Source organism: Bos grunniens, chromosome 23 (assembly GCF_055505025.1).
Source record: "Bos grunniens cultivar Pamir isolate PY7600 chromosome 23, Bosgru_T2T1.0, whole genome shotgun sequence".
NCBI lineage: Eukaryota > Metazoa > Chordata > Mammalia > Artiodactyla > Bovidae > Bos > Bos grunniens.
The window spans coordinates 34,805,666-34,818,132 of NC_141187.1; the positions used below are offsets into that span (position 1 = coordinate 34,805,666).

The 12,467-nt window shown below is 38.7% G+C and overlaps 1 protein-coding gene across 4 annotated transcripts in view; it reads left to right on the top strand.

The window, feature by feature from the left end:
- Nucleotides 1-12,467, top strand: part of GPLD1 (glycosylphosphatidylinositol specific phospholipase D1) — a 59,870-nt gene that overhangs the window by 23,738 nt on the left and 23,665 nt on the right. For 2 of the 4 annotated variants that reach the window (XM_086370032.1, XM_086370029.1), the window contains exons 6-12: nt 241-351; nt 1,390-1,438; nt 2,302-2,356; nt 8,733-8,840; nt 9,068-9,095; nt 9,204-9,343; nt 11,153-11,218. In XM_086370032.1, the coding sequence (XP_086226158.1) occupies nt 241-351; nt 1,390-1,438; nt 2,302-2,356; nt 8,733-8,840; nt 9,068-9,095; nt 9,204-9,343; nt 11,153-11,218 (557 nt within the window). Of the gene's footprint in view, nt 1-240; nt 352-1,389; nt 1,439-2,301; nt 2,357-8,732; nt 8,841-9,067; nt 9,096-9,203; nt 9,344-11,152; nt 11,219-12,467 lie in introns of those variants that run through there. The other 2 variants (XM_086370031.1, XM_086370030.1) reach the window with 2 other exon arrangements.

Here is a 12,467-nt window from a genome sequence, read left to right on the forward strand (position 1 = left end):
GCATGTCACATGGTCATTTTGCTCCCCTAGTAAATAAATCTGAAAGCAGTTTCAAGGCACTCAGAAACATTTCAAAAAAAAGTCCTTTGTGGTTCGCGGGTAACTACAACATACCTGTCTCTGATGTTTTGTTAAGTCTCAGTAATGGAAATGAATTCATATTTGTTAATCCTTTTAATAAGATTGTTATAAAATTACTACCTTCCCCCTAACCCCAACTCTAATTTGCTTATTTGGCAGGACACAGAGAAATTGGTAGCTTTCTTGTTTGGAATTACGTCTCACATGGTGGCTGATGTCAACTGGCATAGCCTGGGTATTGAACAAGGATTCCTTAGGACGATGGCTGCCGTGAGTACATAGCTTCAGGTTAATGACTTTGTGGGGATGATATTGTCCTACCCAAGATTGAGAAGTGACTCTTTTAGGATAGTTAGGGACTTTGGAAAGGTTATGTACACACTGCTATATTTAAAATGGATAATCAACAATGTTATGTGCCAGTCTGGATGGGAGAGGGGTTGAGGGGAGAATGGATACATGTATATGTATGACTGAGTTCCTTCGCTGTTCAGCTGAAATTATCACAACATTGTTAATTGGCTATACCTAAATACAAAATGTTTTCAGTGCTAAAAAAATGAAATTAAAAAAAATTTATTAAAACCTGACTATTTTAGGAAAAGAAAAACTTAGGTTATTCAGATTCACATGGAAATAAGACTCTTTGCCCAATGTAGTATTCATTAGATTTCCATCTCTTCTTGTTCATTGCTCTTACACATTTGCTACCCGGGTAAATTCATCCACGTGGGCAGATTGACTAATGTGCCCTGAAAACAGCCATAGATGTCATATTCTGTTTAGTCACAAACAGTATTTGAGGCATTTTATGTTTTATTCAAGCTGTGCATCTTAATAGCAGAGGTATAAAGCCCTACTATCTGTTTCTATTTAAAAGTAAGTTAGCATGCTTTTGTTTTTTTTTTTTCCTTTTTTCTTTTCTATGTGAAGATGCCATATCCCCACTGAAAACTGTGACCTTACCTGATGAAAGTCCCCTCTGGTTATTCATTGATGTTAATACTATCCTGTAAAAAATATAAACTTGCACTTAGAGATTGTTCATATATCCTGTTAGATACAAATGTTTGCAGCAGCTTTATCTGTTAAAACATGAAGCATACAACTCAGCTGCCAGGATCATTTTTTTTTTTTTAACAAATGATAAAAGTAAATGTTTCTTTGAAAAGTGAGTCCAGTCACCACTACGCGTCCTCAGCAGTCGTTGGGTTAGGCTATCATCTCCCCACGCCTCGCTTCATTGCGGGGTAGGAGTGTGGGCTTCAATTTGTGATATATACTAGATGGTTCTCTTTTTTCCCTCAGATTGATTTTCACAACTCCTATCCCGAGGCACATCCGGCTGGTGATTTCGGTACTACTTATTTACATATTGCCAGAGTTTCTTTCGTGGTAGTTATATTTCACCTGTAGTCACTATTGAACCCTATGTATGTATGCTTTTAGTTTCTTGCCACTAGCTTTCTATTTTAACATTGCAATTGTTTAGAGTACAGGAATTCTTCATTTAATATAGAGATGCACATCTGCAAAGATTATAAATATATGAATGCATTATATATGTATATATGTATATAATATATAATATTATATATGTATTTTGTAAAAACCAAACAAAAAATGGGATTTTCCCTGGTGGTTCAGTGGTAAAGAAGTCTCTGTGCTTCCACTGCAGCGAGCTCAGGTTCAATCCCTGGTCAGGGAAATTCCATTTGCCTTAAGGTGTAGCCAAAAAAAAGGACAAAGCAACCAAAAAAACACCATTATATTTTATCATTGACTTGTGCCATTATTTTAGAAAAGCATTACTTTTAAAATCAGATTTAAATTCATTGCCTAGTGTCTCCTAATACTTTAGCTTTAAATGGATAAACTCCATCTTTTTCTATATTTAATTACCTTTAAATATGCACAGTATTGGTGAGTAGTGTTTATTTAAATAGAAGAATCTTTATGGTCCATCTTAAAGTGAAAAACCTTTTGGTTATATGAGTTTCTTTATTCTCTGAATTACTTCTCTTTCTTAATTCACGTGTTTCACTAAGATTTTAAAAGGTCATTTTTTCTTAAAGATGTGCTTATGCAACTAAAATAATGAACAGAAACCTATAACAGTGTGAAGAACTAATAAACTGGATCATGCAAATTTATGTTCAAAGAAGCTTGCTATATATTGTCATTAATTCTCCAAAAGCAAATATTTTTCTCATATCATAGGAGGAGACGTGTTGAGCCAGTTCGAGTTTAAATTTAATTACCTCTCACGGCACTGGTAAGAGCAATGTACATTTAAATATGTGATACCCAAGTGGCAGTTAGGAGCTTGACTCTTTTTTTCCTTAGAAAATAAAACCTACAATGTAATAAGGAGCCTTCTACATTTGTACATGTTGGAAAGTATAACTAAAGATTAGACTAGTCTAAGTAGATTCTTTGAAAAAATCTATGAATTATGCCAAACATGTAAAATAATGTATTTTTTATAAATAAAAAATAAGATGATCCATACTGTATAGCTGCCAGCTACCTTAAGAAGTAGACCATAGCTGGAATGTAGAGGCTCCCTGCCTTTCCTTCTGTCATATCACGTTTTCTCCCACTAGGTATAACCACAACCTTAGGTTCACTTAATCACTTAGTTGTTTTTCCCTTACATGAGTTTTACTACATGTAGGCGTATCCATGGGCTTCCAAGTAGTACCAGTGGTAAATAACCCGCCTGTCAATGCAGGAGACATAAGAGATGCGGGTTCAATCCCTGGGTTGGGAAGATCCCCTGGAGTACGAAATGGCAACCCACTCCAGAATTCTTGCCTGGGACATTCCAGTAACAGAGGAGCCTGGTGGGTTGCTGTCCGTGTGGTTGCAAAGAGTCAGATACAACTGAGCACATAAGCACAGTCATATCTGTATGCAAAATATTATTTGGGTTTTTACTTTAAATAGAATTCTACATCATGCATTTGGCTTAAAATGAAATTTTAAATTAGAATTTAATTTAAAAATGTTTCTTGTTTAAAATTATTTCCCTGACATTTAATCATATTGATATGTTCGGGGATAGTGCATTGGTTTTCACCGCCGTATGGTCCTCCCTTATGTAAATCTGCCAAAATGACTTGATTCTAGTGTTGACGGATGTGTAAGTAGTGTTAAGTGTTTTTGCTTTATATATCATGTTGCTATGTACATTTTTGTACATGCATTTTTGCACTAGAGGTGAATCTCTTTCAAGTAAATGGCACCAGAAGTGGAACTGTTGGGCCATAGGACTTCGGCATGTTTAACCTAAATAAATAATCCCTGGCTGTCATTTAGAATGGTCTTCCCAATTTATACTCCCATCAGCTTTGTTCTCCCTCTTCTGCATTCTCTAATACTTGGTATTGTCCAGCTTTAAAATTTTTCTAACCTATTTGGTATAAAATGATATCTCCTTAAAGTTTTAATTCGCATTTCCCAGGTTACTGTTATAATAAGGTTGAGTATTCTTTCCTATTTTATTGATTGCATTTCATTTTAAGTGAGAACCTTGTTTGGTTTTTAGCCTATTTTTCTGTTGGGCTTTCCTTTTTATTTCTGAGTATTCTTGGTATATTCTGAGTTCTAATCTTTTGTCAGTTTATCAATTATTTGTTATACATATCTTTTAATAGTTTGTGGCATGTCTTTTTACTTATGGTATATCTTGATAAATAGAATTTACTAATTTTAATGTAGTTGAATGTATCAGTCTCTTCCTTTGTAATTTGTACTTTTAACACCTTATTTAAGAAATCCTTTCCTACCTTGAGGGCATGAGGTTATTCTCCTACATAGCCTTCTAAATAGTTTATAGTTTCATTTTCTTTCTTTTTTCTAATTTATTTTCTAAATTGTAGGATACTTGCTTTGCAGTGTTGTTGGTTTCTATCATATATCAGTATGAATCAGCCATAGGTGTGCATATATCCCCTCCCTCTTGAACCTCTCTCCCACCCCTTCCCACCCTTCTAGGTTATCACAGTATAGTTTCCTTTATTAACTTTATGTCTTTAATTTACCTGGAGTTAATTTTTTGTATATTCTGTGATATAAATTTTGTTTTTTTCCTACAGAGATAACTGATTGTCTCAGAACCATTTATCAATAGTCTAATTTTCTTCACTGATCTGTAATGTTCTCTCTAACATAAAATTCCATGTGTATGTGGGTCAGTTTCTGGGCTTTCTATCATGTTCCATTGGTCTAATCGACTCTTCCTGAACAATACTGAGTTTTAAAACTAAGACAGCTTTAATGCATTTTGACATCTGTCAGGGCTGATTTCCCAACCTGTCCTTTTTCTTCAAATGTACCTTGAAGAAATGTACCTTTGAAGAAAGGTACCTTTCTTCAAAGGTATACTCCTCACTTGATTCGTGAAATCAGGTGGGAATATACCTTCCTTCGCTGTTTTCTGGAAGTTTGTGTAAGATTGTAACTTTGATTTCTTGAATGTTTGGTAGAACTCGTCTATAAAGCCAGATGTTTTAAAAAGTAGTGACTTTTGGTTTTAGGACTGTATTGTTTTGCAGTTTCTTCTTAAAGAGTTTTATTATTTTTCTAGGACTTTTCTATTTTGTCTGAGTGTTTAAACATTTTGGCATAAGGGAGTTCATAATATCCTCATTTTTCCCTCTCATTTTACTTGTACTTCTGTTCGTTTGGCATCTATAATGTTATTTATTGTGCCTTCTCTTATATTTTTAAACAATTAATCATGTCTAATATTTTCAGTTTTATTATTGAAAAAAACTTTTGGCTTTATTGATCCTTTCTATTAATACTATATGTTCTTTTTCTCTTTCATTACTTTTTCTTATATTTATTTTTTTCCTTCTACTCTTCTTTGGTTCCTGTGAAATTTGAGTCTTGACTTTAAGGTCTACCAAATGATTAATTTTTATCTATTAACATTTATTTAATTATCTATTATTTATTTTTCATCTGAACTTGAAAAGAATGTTAATTCTCCAATTTGTGGTTTAACATTATATATATATGTATTAGCTCAAGCTTTTTAAATGTACTGCTCAAATCAGAAGATTCATAAGTTTTAAATAATATAATCTTACTACTTTTATCTGGACAGTCTCACAATTACTGAGAAATTCATTTAAAAATCTCCTTCTATGATGATGAAATTTTTCAGTTTCTCCTTGTAGTTAGGTCAAAGTTTGCTATACATGTGTTTGAACATATGTTGTTACATGTATTACGTTTTCAAATCTCATGTCTTTCTGGTGAATCGAATTTTCTATCTGGTGGCTGTCTTCATATTTTACAATACTTACTGCCTTCAAGTCCGATTTATCAGATATTACTGTTGGATACACTGTTCTTTTTGTTGTTTTTCTTCACATGTTTACTAAGCAGATGGGAGGTGACATGACTCTGTCCCTCAGTCTTAGTCTCTGAGTATGGAGAGCTGGAAGCAGGGAGGAATGCTTACAGAACAAAGAACTAGAGCTGGGGGCCTGGCAAGTTGCCCGTTCCCATTCCTGGTCCAGCTGCCTCAGAACTAAGGGAGACCCAGAACCAATAGGTCACTCTCAAGGCAGTTGAGGACAACTGGCCTTTGGATGCCGCAGGAAGAGGTGGCGGCAGCAGGGACCTGAGGTTCCCCACCGACTCTCCACACAGGGTGCTCTGCCCTGGATGAGATGCCCATTTCACATTGCACATCATCCGGGATCTGGTCTTCTTTCAGTTTTATTCAGTGGTGCTTGAATTCCTCAAGGCTTAAGTTACAGTTGCATTTCTCCAGGGAAGACTTGCCTTGCATTCTGCAGGCTACCTCAAGGCACCATTAACTGGGACCACATTTAAATGATATTCAACCCTAGAAGTTTTTCTGACTATGCAGATAGCATGAATGCAAGACCAAACATTTATAGGGTTGGGTAGTGGATACCGATTTTAGTGGCGAGATAGCTTTCCCTCTCTCCTTCCATTTCCAAGATGAAGACAGAGGTTTCTTTGCTGTCTTTGTTAGTATGTTGGATTTATTTCTGGCTAATATTCATGCAGAAGGTATAGCCTTTAATGAGGAGTTTCATGTGGGAAATGGCCCACTTTGGTTGATTCCTATACTTTAGCTCTTGTCTCTTGTATGCCATACAACTACCTGAGGGGGAAAAAAAAAAACAAAAAACCACCTAAGTTCCAGGTTTAGCAGATGTCTTCAGGGCAAAAACTGGCTTTCCCACTCACTTACCTGCCAAAGTTTCCAGCTCCAACTTATTTTGGGCCATGGCAAAGTTTCACTTTCTTGCTAACTTGGTGATTCATCTAAAAAAATATTTTTGTTAGGCCTTTTGCTAAACTTTTAAGCTATATTTATGGAGAAGACCATTCTGGTGTGCTTGTAAAGTAAAAAATGGACATTTCAATAGATTCCTTCTTATAGATACACTAAATTAGGTTTTGTTTGTATTTATATTTATGTCTGGTATAATCTAAGGTTTCTTAAAGATAAAAGATAACAGTATAAACCTAGTTTTTAAAATGTGGCTCTTCCTCCAACTGAAATGACTAATACCTTTGAATCAAAAACTTGACTTAGAATTCTCTTTTACTGCCTACCACTGTGTATTCTGAAAGTAGGATGTTGGGGTGAGGAGTTATTTTGGAGCGTTTTTGAAAAATGATTCCTGAGAATGATTCAACTCAAAAGAATAAAAATATCTTTTATTGCTCTTTGAATTCACAAAACTAAACATTCCTTTTATTTTTTCTTGTTCAGTCGCTAAGTCCTGTCTGACTCTTGGTGACCCCATGGACTGCAGCATGCTAGGCTCCCCTGACCTTCACTGTCTCCTGGAGTTTGCTCAAATTCATGGCCATTGAGTCGGTGATGCTATCTAAACATCTCATCTTCTGCCACCCTCCTCTCCTTTTGCCTTCAGTCTTTCCCAGCATCAGGGTATTTTCCGGTGAGTCAGCTCTTCGCATCATGTGGCCAAAGTATTGGAGCTTCTGTTTCAGCATCAGTCCTTCCAATGAATATTGAGGGTTGATTTCCTTTAGGATTGACTGGTTGGATCTCCTTGCTGTCCAAGGGATTCTCAAGAGTCTTCTCCACCACCACCACAATTCAAAAACATCAATTCTTCAGCACTCAGCCTTCTTTGTGATCCACCTCTCACATCTGTACATGACTACTGGAAAAACCATAGCTTTGACTATATGCACCTTTGTCAGCAAAGTGATATCTCTGCTTATTAATATGCTGTCTAGGTTTGTCACAGCTTTCCTTACAGGAGGAAAGGAGCAATCATCTTTTAATTTCATGGCTGCAGTCACCATCTGCAGTGATTTTTTGAGCCCAAGAAAATAAAATCTGTTACTACTTCCACTTTCCCCACTTCTATTTGCCATGAAGTGATGGGACCAGATGCCATGATCTTAGCTTTTTTGGATGCTGAGTTTTAAGATGGCTTTTTTACTCTTCTCTTTCACCCTCATCAAGAGGCTCTTTAGTTCCTCTTGACTTTCTGCCATCAGAGTGGTATCTGAGGTTGTTGATATTTCTCCTGCTTCTCTTCTTTCCTTGGCTATTTGTAAAGCCTTCTCAGACAACCACTTTGCCTTCTTATATTTCTTTTTCTTGGGGATGGTTTTGGTCACTGCCTCCTGTACAGTGTTATGAACCTCCATTCATAGTTCTTCAGGCGCTCTGTCTACCAGATCTAATCCTTTGAATCTATTCATCACCTCCACTGTATAATCATAAGGGATTTGCTTTCGGTCATACCTGTATGGTCTAGTGATTTTCCCTACTTCCTTCAATTTCAGCGTGAATTTTGCAATAAGGAGCTCATGATCTGAGCCACAATCAGCTCCTAGTCTTATTTTTGCTGACTATATAGAGCTTCTCCATCTTCAGCTGCAAAGATATAATCAATCTGATTTCAGTATTGACCATCTGGTGATGTCCATGTATAGAGGCTTTTCTTGTATTTCTGGAAAAGGGTGTTTGCTATGACCAGTGTGTTCTCTTGACAAAACTGTTAGTCTTTATTCTGCTTCATTTTGTCTCCAAGGTCAAAGTTGCCTGTTACTCCAGGTATCTCTTGACTTCCTACTTTTGCATTCCAGTCCCCTATGATGAAAAGGACATCTTTTTTTGGTGTTAGTTCTGAACAGGTGTTAGTTCTATAGGTCTTCATGGAACTGTTCGGCTTCTTTGGCATTAATGTTTGGAGCATAGACTTGGATTACTGTGATGTTGAATGATTTGCCTTGAAAATGAACTGAGATCATTCTGTCATTTCTGAGATTGCACTCAAGTACCACATTTCAGACCCTTTTGTTGACTGTGAGAGCTACTCATAGTTTCTTATCTTTGTATAAATATTTGATTAGGGTGCCAGTCGTTTGCTCTGCAGCCTTGGGCAAATTATTGAATTTTTCTGTGCCTTAGTTTCCTGTACGTGAAGTAGGACTGTGATAGTATCAACCACCCAGGGTTGTTGGCAAGATTAAATGAATAATGCATGTAAAGTCCTTTGCATGGTGTCTGGCACCTATTAATCCTGGAATCACTGGTAGCTGCTGTGACTGCTGTTGTTATCTTCAACTTCAGAATCAAAACAGCCCTTATTTTATTCTAATGCTTTTCTCAGGTATGTGCCTGCTGAAGATCTCCTGGGAATTTATAGAGAACTCTACGGCCGAATAGTCATCACCAAAAAAGCCATTGTTGACTGTTCATACCTTCAGTTCTTGGAAATGTAAGTGTAACTGGAGGAATATTTGCAAGTGATTTTATTGTGACTTCCTTAACACACTTTCCGATGCTTTAGCTGCCTGAGTGTGGGTATTGGATTTATGGATTTTGCTTGTTCAAAGTCAGTTGCGTGATAGTGGATACCTGTTGCTGGAACTTTTTCTTCATTCATTTGTTTCATTTCTTTGTGGAAATCACAACTCACAGTCTAAATTATTGCTTATGTTGCAGGTATGCGGAGATGTTAGCTATTTCCAAGGTAAAGGCATTTATTCTTCAAAATCTGAATTGAAAGTGTTATAAAGATACCATGAGAAGCACTTGATTCAGTTATTTATTAGATTATTTTTCTTTCTCTTTGCCATAGCTTTATCCCACTTATTCTGTAAAATCCCCATTTTTGGTGGAACAATTTCAAGAATACTTCCTAGGAGGGCTGGAAGATATGGCGTTTTGGTCTACTAATATTTACCATCTGACAAGTTACATGTTAAAGAACGGGACCAGGTGAATTCTTACTCTTTCTCCTACCAATCACTCCCTGTATTGCTGTTCCATCCCCATCATAACTCCCAGGTTTTTCAGTTGATCAAATGAGGACAAAGTCTCAGGAAGTGTTGTCATGTCCTAATGAAGCAGGGAAAGAATGGAAACTGTCACTTCAAAACTCCAACTTACTCCCATCTGGTTGGGTTTGCTGCTGTCTCTCCTGTCCTAGGGATGGAGAGGTAGATTTTGCTAAGTTCATGACCTGGGAGAAATGGCTCAGGTGAGAAGGAATCTGCTTCCCCAGCTGTGCAACATCTGTTTCTTTTGGGAGACCTCATGCTGTGGGCTGGGGTGCCCACCTCCCCATGCTCCAGCAGTGGATACGGCCATCTTCCTCTCCACACTGATTGAGCACTCAGGGCTCCAGGGTTTCAGAGGGCATTTCACTTAAGCCCCATACTCCAAAAGAAAGTCGGAAATGAAGGCATTTGTAAGGCGCAGCCTTCTGTTGGAATCTGACATGCAGCCCCAATGGGAGAGCATCTCAACCTCCAGCTCCTTTTCTGCTCTGTCCCAGCACACCCAGGATGAATGTCAACCAGAGACTCAGATGCAGACCAGGGTAGACGGGTCTTGTCCCCAGTTCCAACTGCAACATTAGACATTTCGGCTCTCACAGCATCTGTTCATGGTCTGAGGGAGCCGAGGTTCTCTCAGAACCCATTTCCAACCACACCACTCAGGATGGAGCCCCTCCCATGCTGCTGAACTGGGCAGGGTAGGGCCGGGTCTGGATAGGGACTACCGTAGACAGAACTCCTGCAGGGAAAGGACAGCTTAAGCATCAGCCAGCAGGGGGAAAGAGGGTCTGTGGCAGCTCCTCTGTCCAGGGGATTTTCCAGTCTTCCTCTCCCTCCAAATAGTCTTCATCCTAGAATAAACTCTTATGTAATCCCCGCTCTCTTAGTGTGTCTGTTCAGTGTTAGGAAGAAAGTTCACGTCTTACATTCTATCAGAGCCTTTTTACTTGTAAAAAGGCAGACTTAGTTACCTACTTAATTATTGAGTTTGTAAATTTTTGTTTTTAATTTTTATTAAAGCAAAGGTTAGAAGCGCTGCAGCTATTTTTATTTGTTTTTTTGGCTGTGCCCAGTGGCTTTATGGTATCTTAGTTCCCCAACCAGGGATGGAACCTGGGCCCATGGCAGTGAAAGTGCAGAGTCCTAGCCACTGGAACACCAGGGAATTTTATTTTAAAAATTAAAAAAAACATTTATTTGGCTGCACTGGTCTTAGTTGTGGCACTCAGGATCTTTGATCATAGTTGCAGCGTGTGGGATCTAGTTCCCCAACCAGGGATCGACCCCAGGCCCCCTGCACAGGGACTGTGAAGTGTTAGCCAGGGAAATCCCCACCAGGCAATTTAAAAAATTTTAGCTTTGAAAGGAATGAGACTGAGAAATTATAACACCAAACATCAATGGGCAGAAGGTGACACAGTTGGGAGTGATTTTCTTTCAGTCTCTAACTCTGAGATGGTTCCTGTCAGCAGGGAGAACTCAGCAGATGGAATTGGGAGGGAAGGGGGAAGCTGAGTCTGGGGGTGACCAGTGGTTTGGGGTGGCCTGTGTTACCATGGCACCACCTGCTTATCTACCCTTATCAAGTAGGACTCAGGCCCTTCACCAGTCCTGTCTGGCTAAGTCATAAACACCTCTACACTAAGACTTTGGGGAGATGGCTTGAAATGTGACACTGATTCTCAGAAAAATTCATGCTTGAACAGACGGTAGAAAAACACCTAACTCGTTTGACTATTTTCCCCAGTAACTGCAACCTCCCTGAGAACCCTCTGTTCATCACATGTGGCGGTCAACAAAACAACACCCATGGGTAAGTGGACTCCCAAATGACTCACAGAAAAAGAGCATCTCACTCAGAGAGGTGCTCAGTAGACTCTGAAAACATGGGCTTTGTAGACAGAGGTTCCAGCTCCGGGGCTGCCATTGTGTGATTTTTAAACAAGTTGCCTAATTATTTTTTGAGCTTCAGCTTCCTCTGGAAAACTGGAAAAAATACATATCCATACTCCCAGAGTTGTGGTATGTGCATGAATGGATAGAAAGCAATTACCACCTTAGTAGGGCTTCCGAGGTGGTGCCAGTGGTGAAGAACCTGCATGCCAGTGCAGGAGGTGCAGGAGATGTGGGTTTGAGCCCTGGATCAGGAAGATCCCTTGGAGAAGGAAATGGCAACCCACTCCAGTATTTTTGCCTGGGAAATCCCACGGACAGAAGAGGCTGACGGGCTACAATCCATGGGGTTGCAAAAGAGCTGGACACAACTTAGCAAACCACATTACTAAGCTGCTCACTAACTAGTAAATGATAGCTAATCATATTATCATCTTCACCATTATTGCCATCAGTGACCATATTCTTCCCATCAATGATACTGGTGGGGAGAAGCCCTTTCAGTTAGTTTCTGAGGAAAAGAGCCAGAGGGTCTGATTTGTATTCTATGAGGTGGTACTCCCTGCTGGAGTTGGGTACCAACCATTTATTCATGCATTTAATAACTATATTAATCCTATAGATACTATATTACTAATAAGATAGTACAAATTATAATATTTCCTCATCATTAGGTACCAGGAACTAGTTTAGGCATTTAGAGACCTCATTGTGAACAAGACAGAAACAGCTTCTGCTCTCAGAGGATGGATGGCCTGGCGGGTGGCCAGATGGTCACTGAACGAGAACTTGTCAGTACCCTTGAGCGTTAGGAAGGGCAAGCACTGGGCTCTCATGATGTACCACAGAGTGTCCTAACTCAGTCACAGGAGACTTCCTGTGAAGAGTTGATGCTTCGGCCAAGATATTTAAGGGTGAGCAAGTGTTAGATACTCAAAAAGAAAATAATTGCCATAAAAGATGCTAAGGAGAGAGTTCAGAGCTTCAAGAGAATTGAAAGTGTACAAAAAACAGTTCAGGGAAGCCCATACTGTTTAAGTTATTCGAATCAGGCAAGTTTTGTTTTAATATAACTGAATGTCTTTAGGTTGGGTTTAAGAACTCTAGATTGTTGGGGTCCCTACACTGGCTGATGTCTTAGGCCCTCTTTGTTCATCTGTGGCCCATCT